At 31.8% G+C, this 13,870-nt stretch overlaps 2 protein-coding genes across 3 annotated transcripts in view; one reads left to right on the top strand and one right to left on the bottom strand.

Annotated features, from left to right (window-relative positions):
* LOC125863522 (probable E3 ubiquitin-protein ligase RHC1A) overlaps positions 1–13,870 on the top strand; it is an 87,184-nt gene that overhangs the window by 22,640 nt on the left and 50,674 nt on the right. The window contains exon 1 of one of the 2 annotated variants that reach the window (XM_049543652.1): positions 1,009–1,018. The exons of the other annotated variant lie outside the window; for it this stretch is intronic. The gene's annotated coding sequence lies outside the window, so the exon portion shown is untranslated. Of the gene's footprint in view, positions 1–1,008; positions 1,019–13,870 lie in introns of those variants that run through there. 2 annotated transcript variants of the gene reach the window in all.
* LOC125863580 (calmodulin-5/6/7/8) lies at positions 6,259–9,538 on the bottom strand. The gene is made up of 2 exons (XM_049543654.1): positions 9,198–9,538; positions 6,259–6,945 (listed from the first exon to the last, which is right to left on the bottom strand). The coding sequence occupies exons 1-2, from the start codon at positions 9,271–9,273 to the stop codon at positions 6,572–6,574; spliced, it is 450 nt and encodes a 149-aa protein (XP_049399611.1). The 5' UTR covers positions 9,274–9,538; the 3' UTR covers positions 6,259–6,571.

Genomic DNA, 13,870 nt, shown 5'->3' with positions numbered 1-13,870 from the left:
TCCAAACCGAATAGTGCAAAAACAAATCAAAAACCGAATGCACACCCCTAAATTATCAATCGAAGTTGAATAAATTATGGTTACCAATTTTCCATATCACAAAATATTGAAACTGAACTTAGAAATACCAAACCATACCCAATTAATTTAATATGAGAATGATATAATATTTTGAAAAAACAAATCACCGAACATAAATTTCAAATATAAAATCATATCATGCCACCCCTACTTCTAATCACCATTAAACCACCATCATATAGTGTATAACTGGTGTATCTACATTGTATAATAATGTATAAAATGTTGTTATACCTCTATTATGCAGTATATATATACATGTTATACTTGTTTATACATTGTTGATACACTTAGGCAACCCTATTGCTTCTGCTACTTTGATTATCTTTTCTATTTTTACGGTCAATACTTTTCTTTCTTCAATACTTTCATCATCACGTTTTACTCTTACATTTCTCTCAAACTGTTTTGAAAAACAATTTTTTTAACTGAGGATCTTTATCATATGTAAATAAGGTTTGCTTACGTAGATCTTACCTTCCCCATAGTACTCCACTTATCGAACTATATGACTAGGTATATTATCATTATTGTTAATGAGTTGCCCTCACGAATTAAATTTGCCTTCTCTTTTCACTTTATTGATTAGATTTCACATGTTTTCTATGAATAAAGTTGGTCCATAACAGAAAACCCCAAAAGTTCCTTCCTTTTTCTCTTTATATTATCAAACATAGTTTATATAAACTCAAGAGCAGGGGCAGATCCACATGGATTTTAGGGGTTCACCCGAATTCTCTCGGTAAATAATTACACGATATATAAGAGATATTTTTTTGTAATTATGTAGATATATTAATTTTGAACCCCTCATGGACAAGAAGAAAGCTATAGTGTAGTAGCATGTCACCTTTAAGTTAACTTTTGTGCCTAGAGTTCAAATTCCGGTGTGAGAGTTTCAATTTTTTGGCTTTCTCTTTATTTAGTTTCAGTTCCTAACTTTCACGTTTTTTATTATTATTATTATTATTTTAAAAATGTGCTACTAGTTCCTTGAAATTTTGTTTTGTTAGCTTATTTACACGTTTATACTTTTATTTTTCGAACCCCATAAATGAAAATACTGAATCCACCACTGCTCAAGAGTAATTAATTATACTAACTTCAAGTTAATTATTCTTGAGTTAGTATCAATTAATCTTAAGTTTATATGCACCACCCCCAAGCCACTATGTTCAAGCCCAACCAGGGCAATGTGTCATCAACTGTGGCCCAACACACAATCTCTTGTGCCATCAAGTATGGCCCACCGCTCCGCCGATTACTTACTATCCAGGTTGCGCGATTATAGACATTTATGAGATTTCCAACATTTCTTTATATATAAGTGTGGATAAAGAGGCAGCTGATGGTCAACATGTTTGTTTGTGTTGTTTGCTTGTTCCCACTTATATATCATTAGCTAGCTTGTTTCCATTTATATATTAACTAGTCAACATATCAATGGGTGTATCTATTTCCAACACATCATTTATTATTATTGATTACGTGCTTTATTGGTGGTTGTACATTATTTTTATTTGATGAAATTTGACTGGTAAGTATAATATAGACTTGTATAAGTAAAGGACTGGTTTTCTTATATTACCTCATGTTGCTACTTCTTCGTTGTCAGTCTATGAGATATACTGGGTACACATGGTTTCGTACTCATACTACACTTGTTGCACTCTTTGTGGTGCAGATTCGATTCCGAGTACGAGCACATCTTGTGGAACTTTTTGAGTCAGAGCTTGGAGTATCTTGGAGTTGTGGTGAGCTGCTTGGTNTGTACATTATCCTTATTTGATGAAACATGACTGGTAAGTATAATATAGACTTGTATAAGTAAAGGATTGGTTTTCTTATATTACCTCATGTTGCTACTTCTTCGTTGTCAGTCTATCAAATATACTGGGTACACGTGGTTTCGTTCTCATACTACACTTGTTGCACTCTTTATGGTGCAGATTCGATTCCGAGTACGAGCACATATTGTGGAACTTTTTGAGTCAGAGCTTGGAGTATCTTGGAGTTGTGGTGAGCTGCTTGGTTGTTCTGTGGCCCACATCTCCCTCTATCTTTTATTTATTCTGTTGTTTTAGTATTCAGACAAGATTTCCCTTATGTTTGGATTTGTCATTTTAGTTTCAAACTTGCACCATATTTAGAAGCTCTTGTACTTATGACACCAATTCTTGGGTGGTATTTTAGCTTTCCACATTTCATATTTATAAAGAACTTAGTGTTGGAGATTTTTACTCGTTGTTTACCGTTTTACCTCATTAGTTAGTTAAAATTGGTAAAATATGTTGGGTTGGCTTACCTATTGGTTGGGAATATAGGTGTCATCACGACTTGTGAATTTGGGTCGTGACACTATAAGCACTTTACATTCATTATTTTGTTGTAATTCATACAACATGATAAAAAAAGTACTATTTCCTTCCAAACATTCTTTACAATCAATCAATCAATTGTAATGTCTTCCACCAAAATAAAACAATGACGTTGTTGCCCTTAACAGTTCTACAAAGATTGATGACAACTTTTCTTCTGCGATCTGTGACTATGACCAGAAAGAAAATAAAAAAAGAAGAAAGAAATGATATACCAAAGATGAGAAAATGGATCTTAATTTAAAAGAGAGAATTGACATTAACATACTTTAGTAAGAAGATCAGATATGAGATTTGTAAATTCATTTCCCTTTCTAGGTGACTTTAAATAGGAAAACCTTAGGTGAGGGGAAATGAAAGGAAAAAAATAAAAGATAACATTTGGTTTTCACCTGTAATTCATTGAACAATATAATTAGGAGTCTTTGTGTCTTCTTGATAATAATTACTTTTAACAATTTAATATTAATTAACTATACAACATGAACAAATTGTAACCGAAAATTTGTTAAATTTAATATTGACTTAATGTGTAACTCTCCCTTATAGTAATTAAAATTTACTACTATTTATTAGATGATTAATAGTATTTGTATTTGATAAATGGTAATCTAACTTTTGCCTGACATTTTTCCCACTTTTAATATAATAAGATTTGTTCATCTTATAAGGTAAGTTTTGACCCGCTAAAATTTTATATACCAAGGAAATTATGGGTTACGAAGAGGATTGCCACTCTCAAAACATTGATAGGGTACCACAAGCAATAACTCCAGTTGAGCTAGATCAAGAAGCTAAGAAGACTCACCAATTAAAGTTGTAATTGAAACTTTGTGATACTAATTGTCTAGTTATGTTCCCTTTTCATCCATTCATTCCCCAAGTTGTCATTCTCAAAATACCCCTTCTACTAAACAACTAAACATTCCAACTTCGAGAATGCACATCTAGACACCTCAACTCCGTCATACACTGTGGCTCGTGAACACCCAACGCTAACATAACACATATATTATGAAATGTGTCTATATTATGATCATTTTGTAAGTTGTGGTAACCAAAGATTGCAACTTCAACACGAGAGTTGCACACTTTAGAAGAATAAAAAAAATACATAAGATCTCATGGTAATGAAAAGCGCACATGCATACAATATCTCATCCGTTATAATAAAGAACACAAGTATTGATAGCTAGCACTGTTTAGACTTGATAAACAGTTATTAACCACAATCACAATGTTATCAATAAACGAAAAATGGATATAGAAAAACCGCGTTGGAAGAGGGCATGGAATAACTAATTTGAAGTGAACTTCCTGCGAGTCTAAATCATATAAGTAACATTGATAAATAAAGTCATTCTTTTGTCTTAAGCATCAAAAACAAATCGTGACAATTCTCTAAATTTTGGAAAAAGATATTCAGAAGCATATATCTACATCACAAGAGAAATTATTAACAAAAATAAATGAATTTAGACTAAATCATGTTAACTTCATATATTGAAACATTACATACTAATGTGTGTATTAAGAAAAAAAATAATTATTGTATCATCAAAATTATATTGTTTTCCTCAAGTACTCAAAGTTATGGAATATAATCTCTTAGGATAGAAAGACTTACTTCGTCAGAATAGTGGTACCTCATATTCCGCTAAACTTCGAACTCACTCAACGACAATAAATTACACAAAAAAAATTAAAATGCAAGAAGAAGAAGAGTAGGAGATTAGAAAAAAAATGTGGTTGTAAAATGAGAGGAAGTCCCTCTATTTAGTCAACAAAGGGTAGTATCAACAAATGTTTTTTTGTGTCTGGTCTGAGAAATCATGACATTTCTGAGAAGTCACAACACTTTGGAAAAGTCACAACTTATTGAAAAAGTTACAACTCTTTGGAAAAGTCGCAACTTTTTGAAAAAGTCACGACTCATCGAAAAAGCACAATCCTTTGAAAAAGTCACAACTTATCAAAAAAGTCCCAACTCATCGAAAAAGTCACAACCTAAATTAGGAATAGTATAGTAATTTAACATCCAAGTTAGGAATTCATGCTTTTAAGGTAATATAGAATATAGATAAGTAGATAGTTTTTTTGATAAATTCAAATGAAATTAACATTATATTTTCATGAAATTAACGTTATATTTTCATGATAATTTTTTAATGAAATTAAAGTAATATTTTCTTCCACTATCTATATTTACTCATTTTTATTGGTTCACTTCCACTAACGTTATATTCATGTTTGAAAAATTGCCTACTAAAATTATTTTTTCGCAAGATTACTATTTTTCACAAAATATTTACTTACACAATAAAAATCTCTCTCTCCTAATTGACATGTCATGTCACATTAAACTTTTTTTTTAATAATACATTTCTCAAACTTGCCTACATTACTCTAGGGCTGTGAGGACTGAAGCATCCAAATACTTTATATTTGTTGTCGACGCAAAATTATTTGATGTTGATGAACAATTAAGTATAGCAAAAAACATTACGTTATGTAGCTCAATATACAATATTATACATTTATATCCAGAGAGAAAACATATATATAATGTGTCAACCTTGTATAAAAATATATAATATTATATAAAAGATATTTAAATCGGGGATAATGTTTTATATTAAGCTATATAACGTAAATATTTTTTTCATAATATTTTATATTGAGCTACGTAGCGAAGATGTTTTTTCCCGAGATCGAAACTTCACCCACAAAAAAGGAAAAACATTTAAACACACCAAAGAAAAAAACAAGAAAACAAAAAAGAAAAAGAAATGCATGAAATATTTGGGGAAAAATAGTATGTAGATCAATTTTAAGTATGGAATAACTTTTTAAATCAAAATATAAACTCATGGTGTCAAAAGATGTTTTCTACTCTTACATTACACCACAGAGCCAGTATATTCCCACAACTAGAGTCTAGGGAAGGTAAAGCAGTATATTCCCACAACTTGAGTCTAGGGAAGGTGGGTATATCGTGTACGTAAACCTTACCCCTATCTTAGATAGAGAGATTATTCCAACCAATAGACCCACGGCTCAAGAAAATCAGTTTTACCCTTTTTTTCACACCATTTTCTACTTAGGACTTTTAATCCGTGGTGTTCGGCCATCTTATGCACACTTCGACAATTACCAGATAACTCTATTCACCAAAGCTTTTACAAGGAAGAAGGTGGTGTAGGCCGGGTGTACTCCACTTGCTAGTGGTGTCACCAAGTGTAACTTGCTCTATAAACATTTTTTCCTAACCAAGAAATTCTTCTGGAACCAACTTTAGGTTCAAACATAGCCTTCGAAACTCGGGGATGATGTACCAAAGCTTAGACAGATGGGAAGAAACCCTTTGTCATTGGAACAAATCAAACTAGGGACCTGAAAAAACAACATCAAGATCACTTGGTTCATAAACCAACTTGTATATATGGAGAAACTCCATATATACCTAATGTTCAACCTTGCAAATGCACCAAATATCTTCTCCAATCATTCACATAACTGCAGTTGCAACACTTAACTGTGGTCCAGGTAAAACCAAAAACAAAAGAACTAAGAAGACTCTTGCTAAGGATGTAGTAAATATCGTCTTACAAGTTATGCAATGTCCTACACCTTCAAAATCTTAGATGAGCCTGAGATACGGAAGCGCTTGAAGTCAAGCGTTTCAATGTAAAACAGAAACCAAGCTGTACAGCGGATAGACGGCCCATGTGCTCAAGAGTTGAGGATCAAGTTAATGCGAAAATCAAACACACAGAAGCATAGGCAAGAATGTGGAATATCGACGAAATTAGTCACATAGAATACAAAACAAAAAAGTTTGACACGTCATAGTTTCACAATACCGAATTCAGGAGAAATTACTACAAGTAGCTAACAACCCAAACTACTAAGACAAGGAACAGGGCAAACAGGATATACTGGAGAACAGAACTACATAACCATGTGAATTGGAAAGTAAGCAAGCACCGAGACAAAGGTAATAACACAAAGAACACGTCCTAATTTGGAATAGAAATCTCACAAACTTATCTGCTCCGTTTCCTTCTCTTTTGTATTTTTACTTCTAAAGATTATGTTGGATTGATCAGTTCTCACTTGGCCATCATAACCTTGACGAACTCGTCGTAGTTGATCTGCCCATCGCCATCCACATCAGCTTCACGAATCATCTCATCAACCTCTTCATCAGTAAGCTTTTCGCCTAGGTTTGTCATGACATGACGAAGCTCAGCTGCGGAGATGAATCCATTCTGATCCTTGTCAAACACTCTGAAAGCTTCCTTGAGCTCCTCCTCAGAATCAGTGTCCTTCATCTTGCGAGCCATCAGGTTAAGGAACTCTGGAAAATCAATGGTCCCATTTCCATCAGCATCAACTTCATTGATCATGTCTTGAAGCTCAGCCTCAGTTGGGTTCTGCCCCAATGACCGCATTACAGTTCCAAGTTCCTTAGTTGTGATACAACCTGCAGCATATATGGAGATAATTATTGAACATTTATAGCCATCATTGCTACCTGCTTTTAGAACTTACTCTTTTCCCCATATTTTTCTATTCTGGAGAAACAAGTTAAACTTGAGACTTGAACTGTTTGTTCTCACATGACGAGTATTAATCAACAGAATTCGACAGAACCACAGGCTTCCATCAGAAAGACTGATATCAATGAATGATGTTCAAAAGGAACCATGCGAACGCATAACTAAGTGCACTAATCACCACAATCAGTCAACATAGGAAAAACATAACTATACTTTCCAAAAAGAATACAAACACCAAGATTCATTTGGTTAGCAGATTATCTTCAGATGCAAATCACAGTTGAAAGCATCTTTCCTTCATCTTCCTTTCCTGATTTACTCAACTTGCCAAAAAAATAGGCCAGCTCATCCTCAGAATCCGAAAAGAAAACGAAAATAGAACAGAATGGCTGATATACCTAGACTAAATAGGTTTAGGTGATGTCACGGTAAACAAGAATATATGTACCCAAGGGAGTGGCTTAGTGGTTAATGAAGTAACTTAAGAGCCATGAGATCTCATATTCAAATCCCAACGGAGCAAAAACACCAGGTGTTTCTTTCCATATGTCCAAGCCGGTGACAGAGTTACTCAGTGTATGTGTTGGTGTGAGGTAAAAGGTACCCCGTGGAATTAGTCAAGACGCATGTGGGACACAGATACCACGTGTTATCAAATAAAAAACAAGCATATATGTCATTGTACACACTCACACACATACACAGTAAACAAGAAACGGTATTTTAAAGTAACTATACACCGTCAAGCTTCTATATGCACCAGAAAAATTAACTAATTGCTCCATACTTCAAATATAGAAAAAAGAACAATCAGTTTTGATCAACCTTAGACAAGTGACTTGTGCGATTGTGCCATATGTTAGAAGAGAATAAGCAAAAGCTTTTGCATGAAACCAAATACAAGGAAATTTTGTACCCTGTTCCCTAAACGATTTCCATAGACTTCTGTGTGTTATAGCAATGTATGGTAAGTTATGCAATTTACAAGTCAAAGCAAATTATGCTATAAGAAAAACAGATTAACAATTTATCAAGAATCAAAACCAAGTAAAACACATAGCAATATGAAAATCAACAAAATATGGTAAGCACCTAAAAAGGACAACCTTTTCAAAACTTCTCAACTGATTTCAATCAAAAACAATTTCAACCAGCTCCCACTGTGATTGAAACCCGGAATAAGAATTCAATTCATCAACACTAAACACTCCTCAGGATCCCATCAAGACCAACCAAACACCCAACATATCGACGAGCATTTATGTTATGATCATGTTGGACTTGAGTCCCACATCGGTTAATGGGGATGATATGGAGCTTATATAGCTAGCTTTTGGGTGTAGTTCTCCTAGGTTGTATCAATGGTATCAGACCAATCATCCTTGCTCTGAGGGTATTCATTAATGGCATTCCAAAATCCTTTTTATGCTTCTAATTTCACTTAATGGTGGTTATGTAGGAGATCCTTATGGGTAAACCAATACGGGATATAGGGGTTATTATAGTGGGTATCAACAGCTCTTCAATCACACATACCAGCCTCCGAGGTTCCCCAACTTCTGTTACACAGGAATCTGTACAAGCAATTCTCTTTAGCCTAGCTCAGTTCTTAGTTAGAATTTCTTCCCCAATTCTCACATTACATCAATAATATCAGAGCCATCCCATCCTTCTTCGTGTCCTGGATGATGACACGTGGTCCGGAGCTAGAAATGGTCATGCACAGCGCAGTGGTTTGTTATGATCCTATTGCAAGGTATGGGACTTGTGTGGTTAAAGAGGGAGCTGATGCTGGGCTTGTATAGCCTTGTACTCTCCCACCTCAATCGCTAGCTTTTCGGGTGTGGTTCTCCTTAATTTGTATCAATTTATGCTATTAAACACCATCAAAATCCACCAACTTCACATAGATAAATCATTATATCCATTTCAATCAAGAAAAGAATCAGAACCCATGTTCAAACTCAACGAAATCTCAAATAAAATTGAAGCAGCAACAAAACCCATATTCACAATTTCGCATACATCAAAAAATTCGTCAAGAAAAGCAAGACCCAGATAAGATAAACACATAAACATGCAAAATACAAAGAACCAAGCATCGGATCTAAGAAAAAAAAATTGCTATGAAATGAAAATTGATTTCAAAATATGTATGGTATAAGGATGAGCTAACCATCTCCGTCCTTGTCAAAAAGACTGAAGGCTTCCTTGAACTCAGAGATCTGATCTTCGGTGAGCTGATCCGCCATTTCTCTTTGACTTTTCTTTGAGAGATATTTTGAAAGGGAAAGAGAAGTTGCAGATTGGGAAACAAAGAAGAAGGAGAAAAAATGGAGTTTTTGTTTGAGTAAAAGAAGAAAAAAATGAAAGGTTGAAAATGGTTAATTTTAATGGTTGTAAATGGTGCCAATAGTTTGGGGTGAAAAATATTTGAGAAAAAAAAAATGATGAAAGTCTTATTTCAAATAAAATAATCAATTCTACACAATAATTTATTTTAGTAAAATATCACAATAATATTCTTAGTTAAATGATGATATCACAATAGTAATGTATCGAGAACATAAGATGTGTGATTAGCGTAACAAAACAGAGAACATGAGGTATGTTGTCAATGTAATGAAATAAGGTATTGAGATATGAGAAAAGTGGATAACTCCTGTAGTACCAGACAAAAAAAGTGAGGTATGTGATTGACGTAGCAAATATAAAACACGTGATCAGCATATCAAGATAAGATATGTGGAACGATCGACTATTGTGCGTGGTGTTATATGTGAAGATCATGTTATGCATTCATTATATGTACGATATATTTTATATTGTTTTATATCTGTTTATTTATATCTTAATCATGGACATAACATATATAACGTTTGGATTGTGCTTTTAAATATTTGTTCTTGTGTGATAATTGAGAGCAACTCGAGGATTTTGTTGGATCCTTGTGATTCCACCTTATTGCCTTTTTTAGGTGTTGCATGTATGCTATAGTTAACATTGTTATGACGATTTGAGTTTCAGATTGTAATTATTTTTTTCTACGAAAAATAAGTTATCTTCTCTATTCATATAGGTTGATCGTAACAATCTAACATCATTTTATATTTAAAACTTTACATTGAGACTTAGTATTAGTATTATATTTTAAGACATTTTAGTACGACTCGAGTTGAGACCTAAGGGGATTGAGATAGTTGACAATTGTAACTTAAAAAAAATACAATTGTTAAACTTTGATTTCGATTTCGATTTCAATTTCGATACGTGACAATCACGAATCAGGAGAATGTGATTTAGAATGAATTATAAAAGGGTAATTTATCAAATAGAAATTATTTTCCGCAATTGTGGCACTCATTCCGCACACATAAATGTCAAGAAATTGACTTTGCACGATTTCGATACATGCATCGCAATTGCATACAGGTCTGGCATGGGAATATTTATAAAGTACAAAAATTTGAAGAAAAAAAATAATTTGAAAAATTATAAGTTTGTAGGTAATAATATAATGAAGTCGAATTTTGGATGATTATATATACGCAATTTTGGATGAATTTTAACCATAAAATGAGGTGTGTAAATTGAGAATCTTAACTTAGTTTCTTGGTAAGATAATTTAATGGTTTAACCTAGCAATTTAATTCAAAATTGTAACTTGAATATAAAATTGTGAGTATTCTTATGTTTAGTCCCATTTTATAATTTATTTCAATTTAAAATAATTCAGGGGTAAATAGGCCTCCCCCCTCCCTCCTCCATAAATGTAAAGCGTGTAGTTGAAATTTAAAATAATTTAGTCATTTTAAACTTATTTTAAGTTATTTTTAACCCAGTCAAACACTTTCTAACGTATTTTAAGTTGTTTTTATAATTGTCAAACACTTCTCAAAGTCAAAAACTGACCTTAAAAGTAGGTTTGATCAACTTTTAAGTCAATCCAAACACCCTCTCAATCCTTTATGACTCGCACCTTTAACTTTTCGTATATGTTATAGTTAACATTGTTAGAGTAGAGATTTGAATTTCATAATGTGGTTTAGTTGCTTATTGTATTCATATAGGTCGATTCTAACCATTTGACCCTTTGTTTGAGTGTGTGTGATCCACATTATATATTTTGAGATTGTCCTCCAGATGGAAAGGTACTCTCCTACGTTGTGGTTTGTAACCACGTGCTCTAATCCTCCGAGAGCAGCTAGAAACATATTCGTTATTCATAAATAATATGATTTTGATATAAAATGCCTATTCAAAAGCTTTCCCAACTCAATCATATATTCCAATAAAGTGAAGAACCTATGATTAACCTTTCGAGAAATTCTCAAATCAAAGCTCAAAGCCTCATTTATGCAAATAAGAATTCTCTTTTTCACTTGATATATATATATTACATCATTATATATGCTTGAAAAAGTATTTCATCTTTTTACTTTATAAATAAGATTTAATTGATCTATAGTTAAAAAAATATTTCATCTTTTTACTTTGTAAATAAGATTTAATTGATCTATAGTTAAGTCAATAATACAGATTGAAAAGAGAAAAATATTTCATAATATCAAACAAAACATTTTTTTTTATAAAGATTGACAATTTAGGGGATAAAGTAGGTATTTGACATGTTTAGTGACCTTATGAGTGATATAAACATAGTTAAATAAATTTCCATGATAAAAAGAAGTAGAAGTGATTTTGAATAGTTGAATGATCATCTAAATATATAATAAACTCAGCATTATAACATGACCATCTTTATTTGATCGTTCCCAAAGAAAAATATAGTTTTGAACTATAAGTTCGTCACCTGAAAATAATTTGTTTAGACACTTAAAATAATTACATCTTGTGCATCTTTTTTATAGGAAAAAATTTTATATTAATGTCCCGCTAAATATAATTATTTGTTTCTAAGATAACAATTGCACAAAGTATAAGATAAAGTATTAAAATAATGTTTTAGACAATATATTTATTTTAATATTAAAATCATCAACAATTAATGTTATGCATTTATTTGAAATAACTAACCTGAAATAACTTTTTAAATAAATTGAAATTAATATAAGTTGAAATGACTTTTTAGTTTCGTCCATATTAAGAGAAAACTGCCATTTTTTGTTTTGATGAAATTATTTTCATTGGAGAAAAGATATTACGATAATGTTTTCTCAAAGTTAATCAAACACGAAAATAAGATCAAATTTGAAATAGTTGATATTAAAAAAATCTACTTATGGAGGAAGATGAATTGTTATAATGTATTAATATTGTATAAAAATGTATATGAATAAATATGCATATCTGATACATAATTATACATTATTTATACAAATTTAGATACATTTTATATACATATATCTATTTAATTATATAAAAACAATTATTGAACAATACATTCATGTAAAGAAACCCTATAAATTTTCGAATAGATTGAAGAAAGACCGAATACATGTATTGCAAATTGAGTCGACATAATAGAAGAAAAGTTGAGGTGAGACTAGATATGATCGTAATGTAAAAATGCAAACAATTTAGATATCGTATTTCGTATTTCGTATTTCAAGAGAATGAAAAGATAGATAAATATAGTACTCACAAAATTAAAATTGAATGATTGAAATGAAAAAATGCTATCGTGTGTTATGTGATAGAAGGGGTGCCTACCAAAATGAAAAGTATGTTCTATAGAATATTGGGCTTGGTTTCTACAGTTCAACAAATCCACAAAATTAGTGTTGTGTAGATGCAAACGGTGAGTTGAATGTGCGGAATCAGATAAAGTACTAAATGACCATATTTGCCAAAAGGCATGGAAGAAAATATTTTCTAGTTTCACATGTTTGATTGGGCAAATTTCTAAAATAACATTTTCTCTCGAAAAACAAGTTGCTGAAAAACGAAGAAAATAGCTTCTTTGACGAAAGTAGGGAAAACAAATTCAATAAGTGATACTACATGTTCATTGTATTTTCACTACTCACCCAACACCCCCTACTCCTTGACCATCTCACTTTCTCCACCCCCGAGGCCCCACTCTCAACCGCCTCCCATTGCTATAGTGTTTCTTCTATATTACATATAAATACTTCTATGGTTCGTTTGGTTGGGAACAAATTATCTTAGATTAATTATCTTGGGATAAGTTATCTCATCGTGTATATGGAATAACTTATCACATCACTGTGATATAAATGTTGGGATAAATAATTCAAGGGCTAACTAATACCTCCAACCAAATGTAAAACAAAATAATTTTGCATCTTATCCCATGATTATTATACCTTATACCTCACACCAAACAACTCTTTAAAGTAATATTTTTTATTTATTTATCAAATACTATAAAATAATTAAGAAATCATATTTGTGTGAAAAAATATTAATTTTATTGGGGTACGTGTTATCTCGGGATTAACTATCTCAAAATTAGTAATCTAACTCTTAATGTGTGATAAAAAATAACACTATAATTTTTAAATAACTAATCTTGAGATTACGTTATTCCATAATTTTAATCCAACTAAATATAAAATTATCCTAAAAATTAGTTACTCCCTCTGATCAACAATAGTTGACCACTATTAACTTGACATACACCTTAAGAAACAATTAATAATAAGGGTAATATTAGGGGTGACAAAATCAAACCCAACTCATTCAACCCGCCCAATTCGTTTAAGATTGGACGGGTTATTAACCCATTCATTCATTAGCTCAGCCTCAGCCCATTTCAACTCAACCCATTAAAAATTAAGCAATATGTAACCCTAATTAGTTCGTGAAAATTCTTGTCTAAATATATTATTTTTTTTCAATTTGATATATTGTATATAGCCATAA

Source organism: Solanum stenotomum, chromosome 1, assembly GCF_019186545.1.
Source record: "Solanum stenotomum isolate F172 chromosome 1, ASM1918654v1, whole genome shotgun sequence".
Taxonomy (NCBI): Eukaryota; Viridiplantae; Streptophyta; class Magnoliopsida; order Solanales; family Solanaceae; genus Solanum; species Solanum stenotomum.
The sequence above is the reverse complement of the archived record's forward strand: the minus strand, read 5'-3'. Positions and strand labels throughout refer to the sequence as shown.

What these genes read in the sequence shown, in the direction of transcription:
- LOC125863580 (XM_049543654.1), bottom strand. Translation starts at nt 9,273, where the DNA reads ATGGCGGATCAGCTCACCGAAGATCAGATCTCTGAGTTCAAGGAAGCC. An exon ending in TTTTGACAAGGACGGAGATG is followed by an intron (nt 6,946 to 9,197) that starts GTTAGCTCATCC and finishes TATATGCTGCAG; the next exon opens with GTTGTATCACAACTAAGGAA.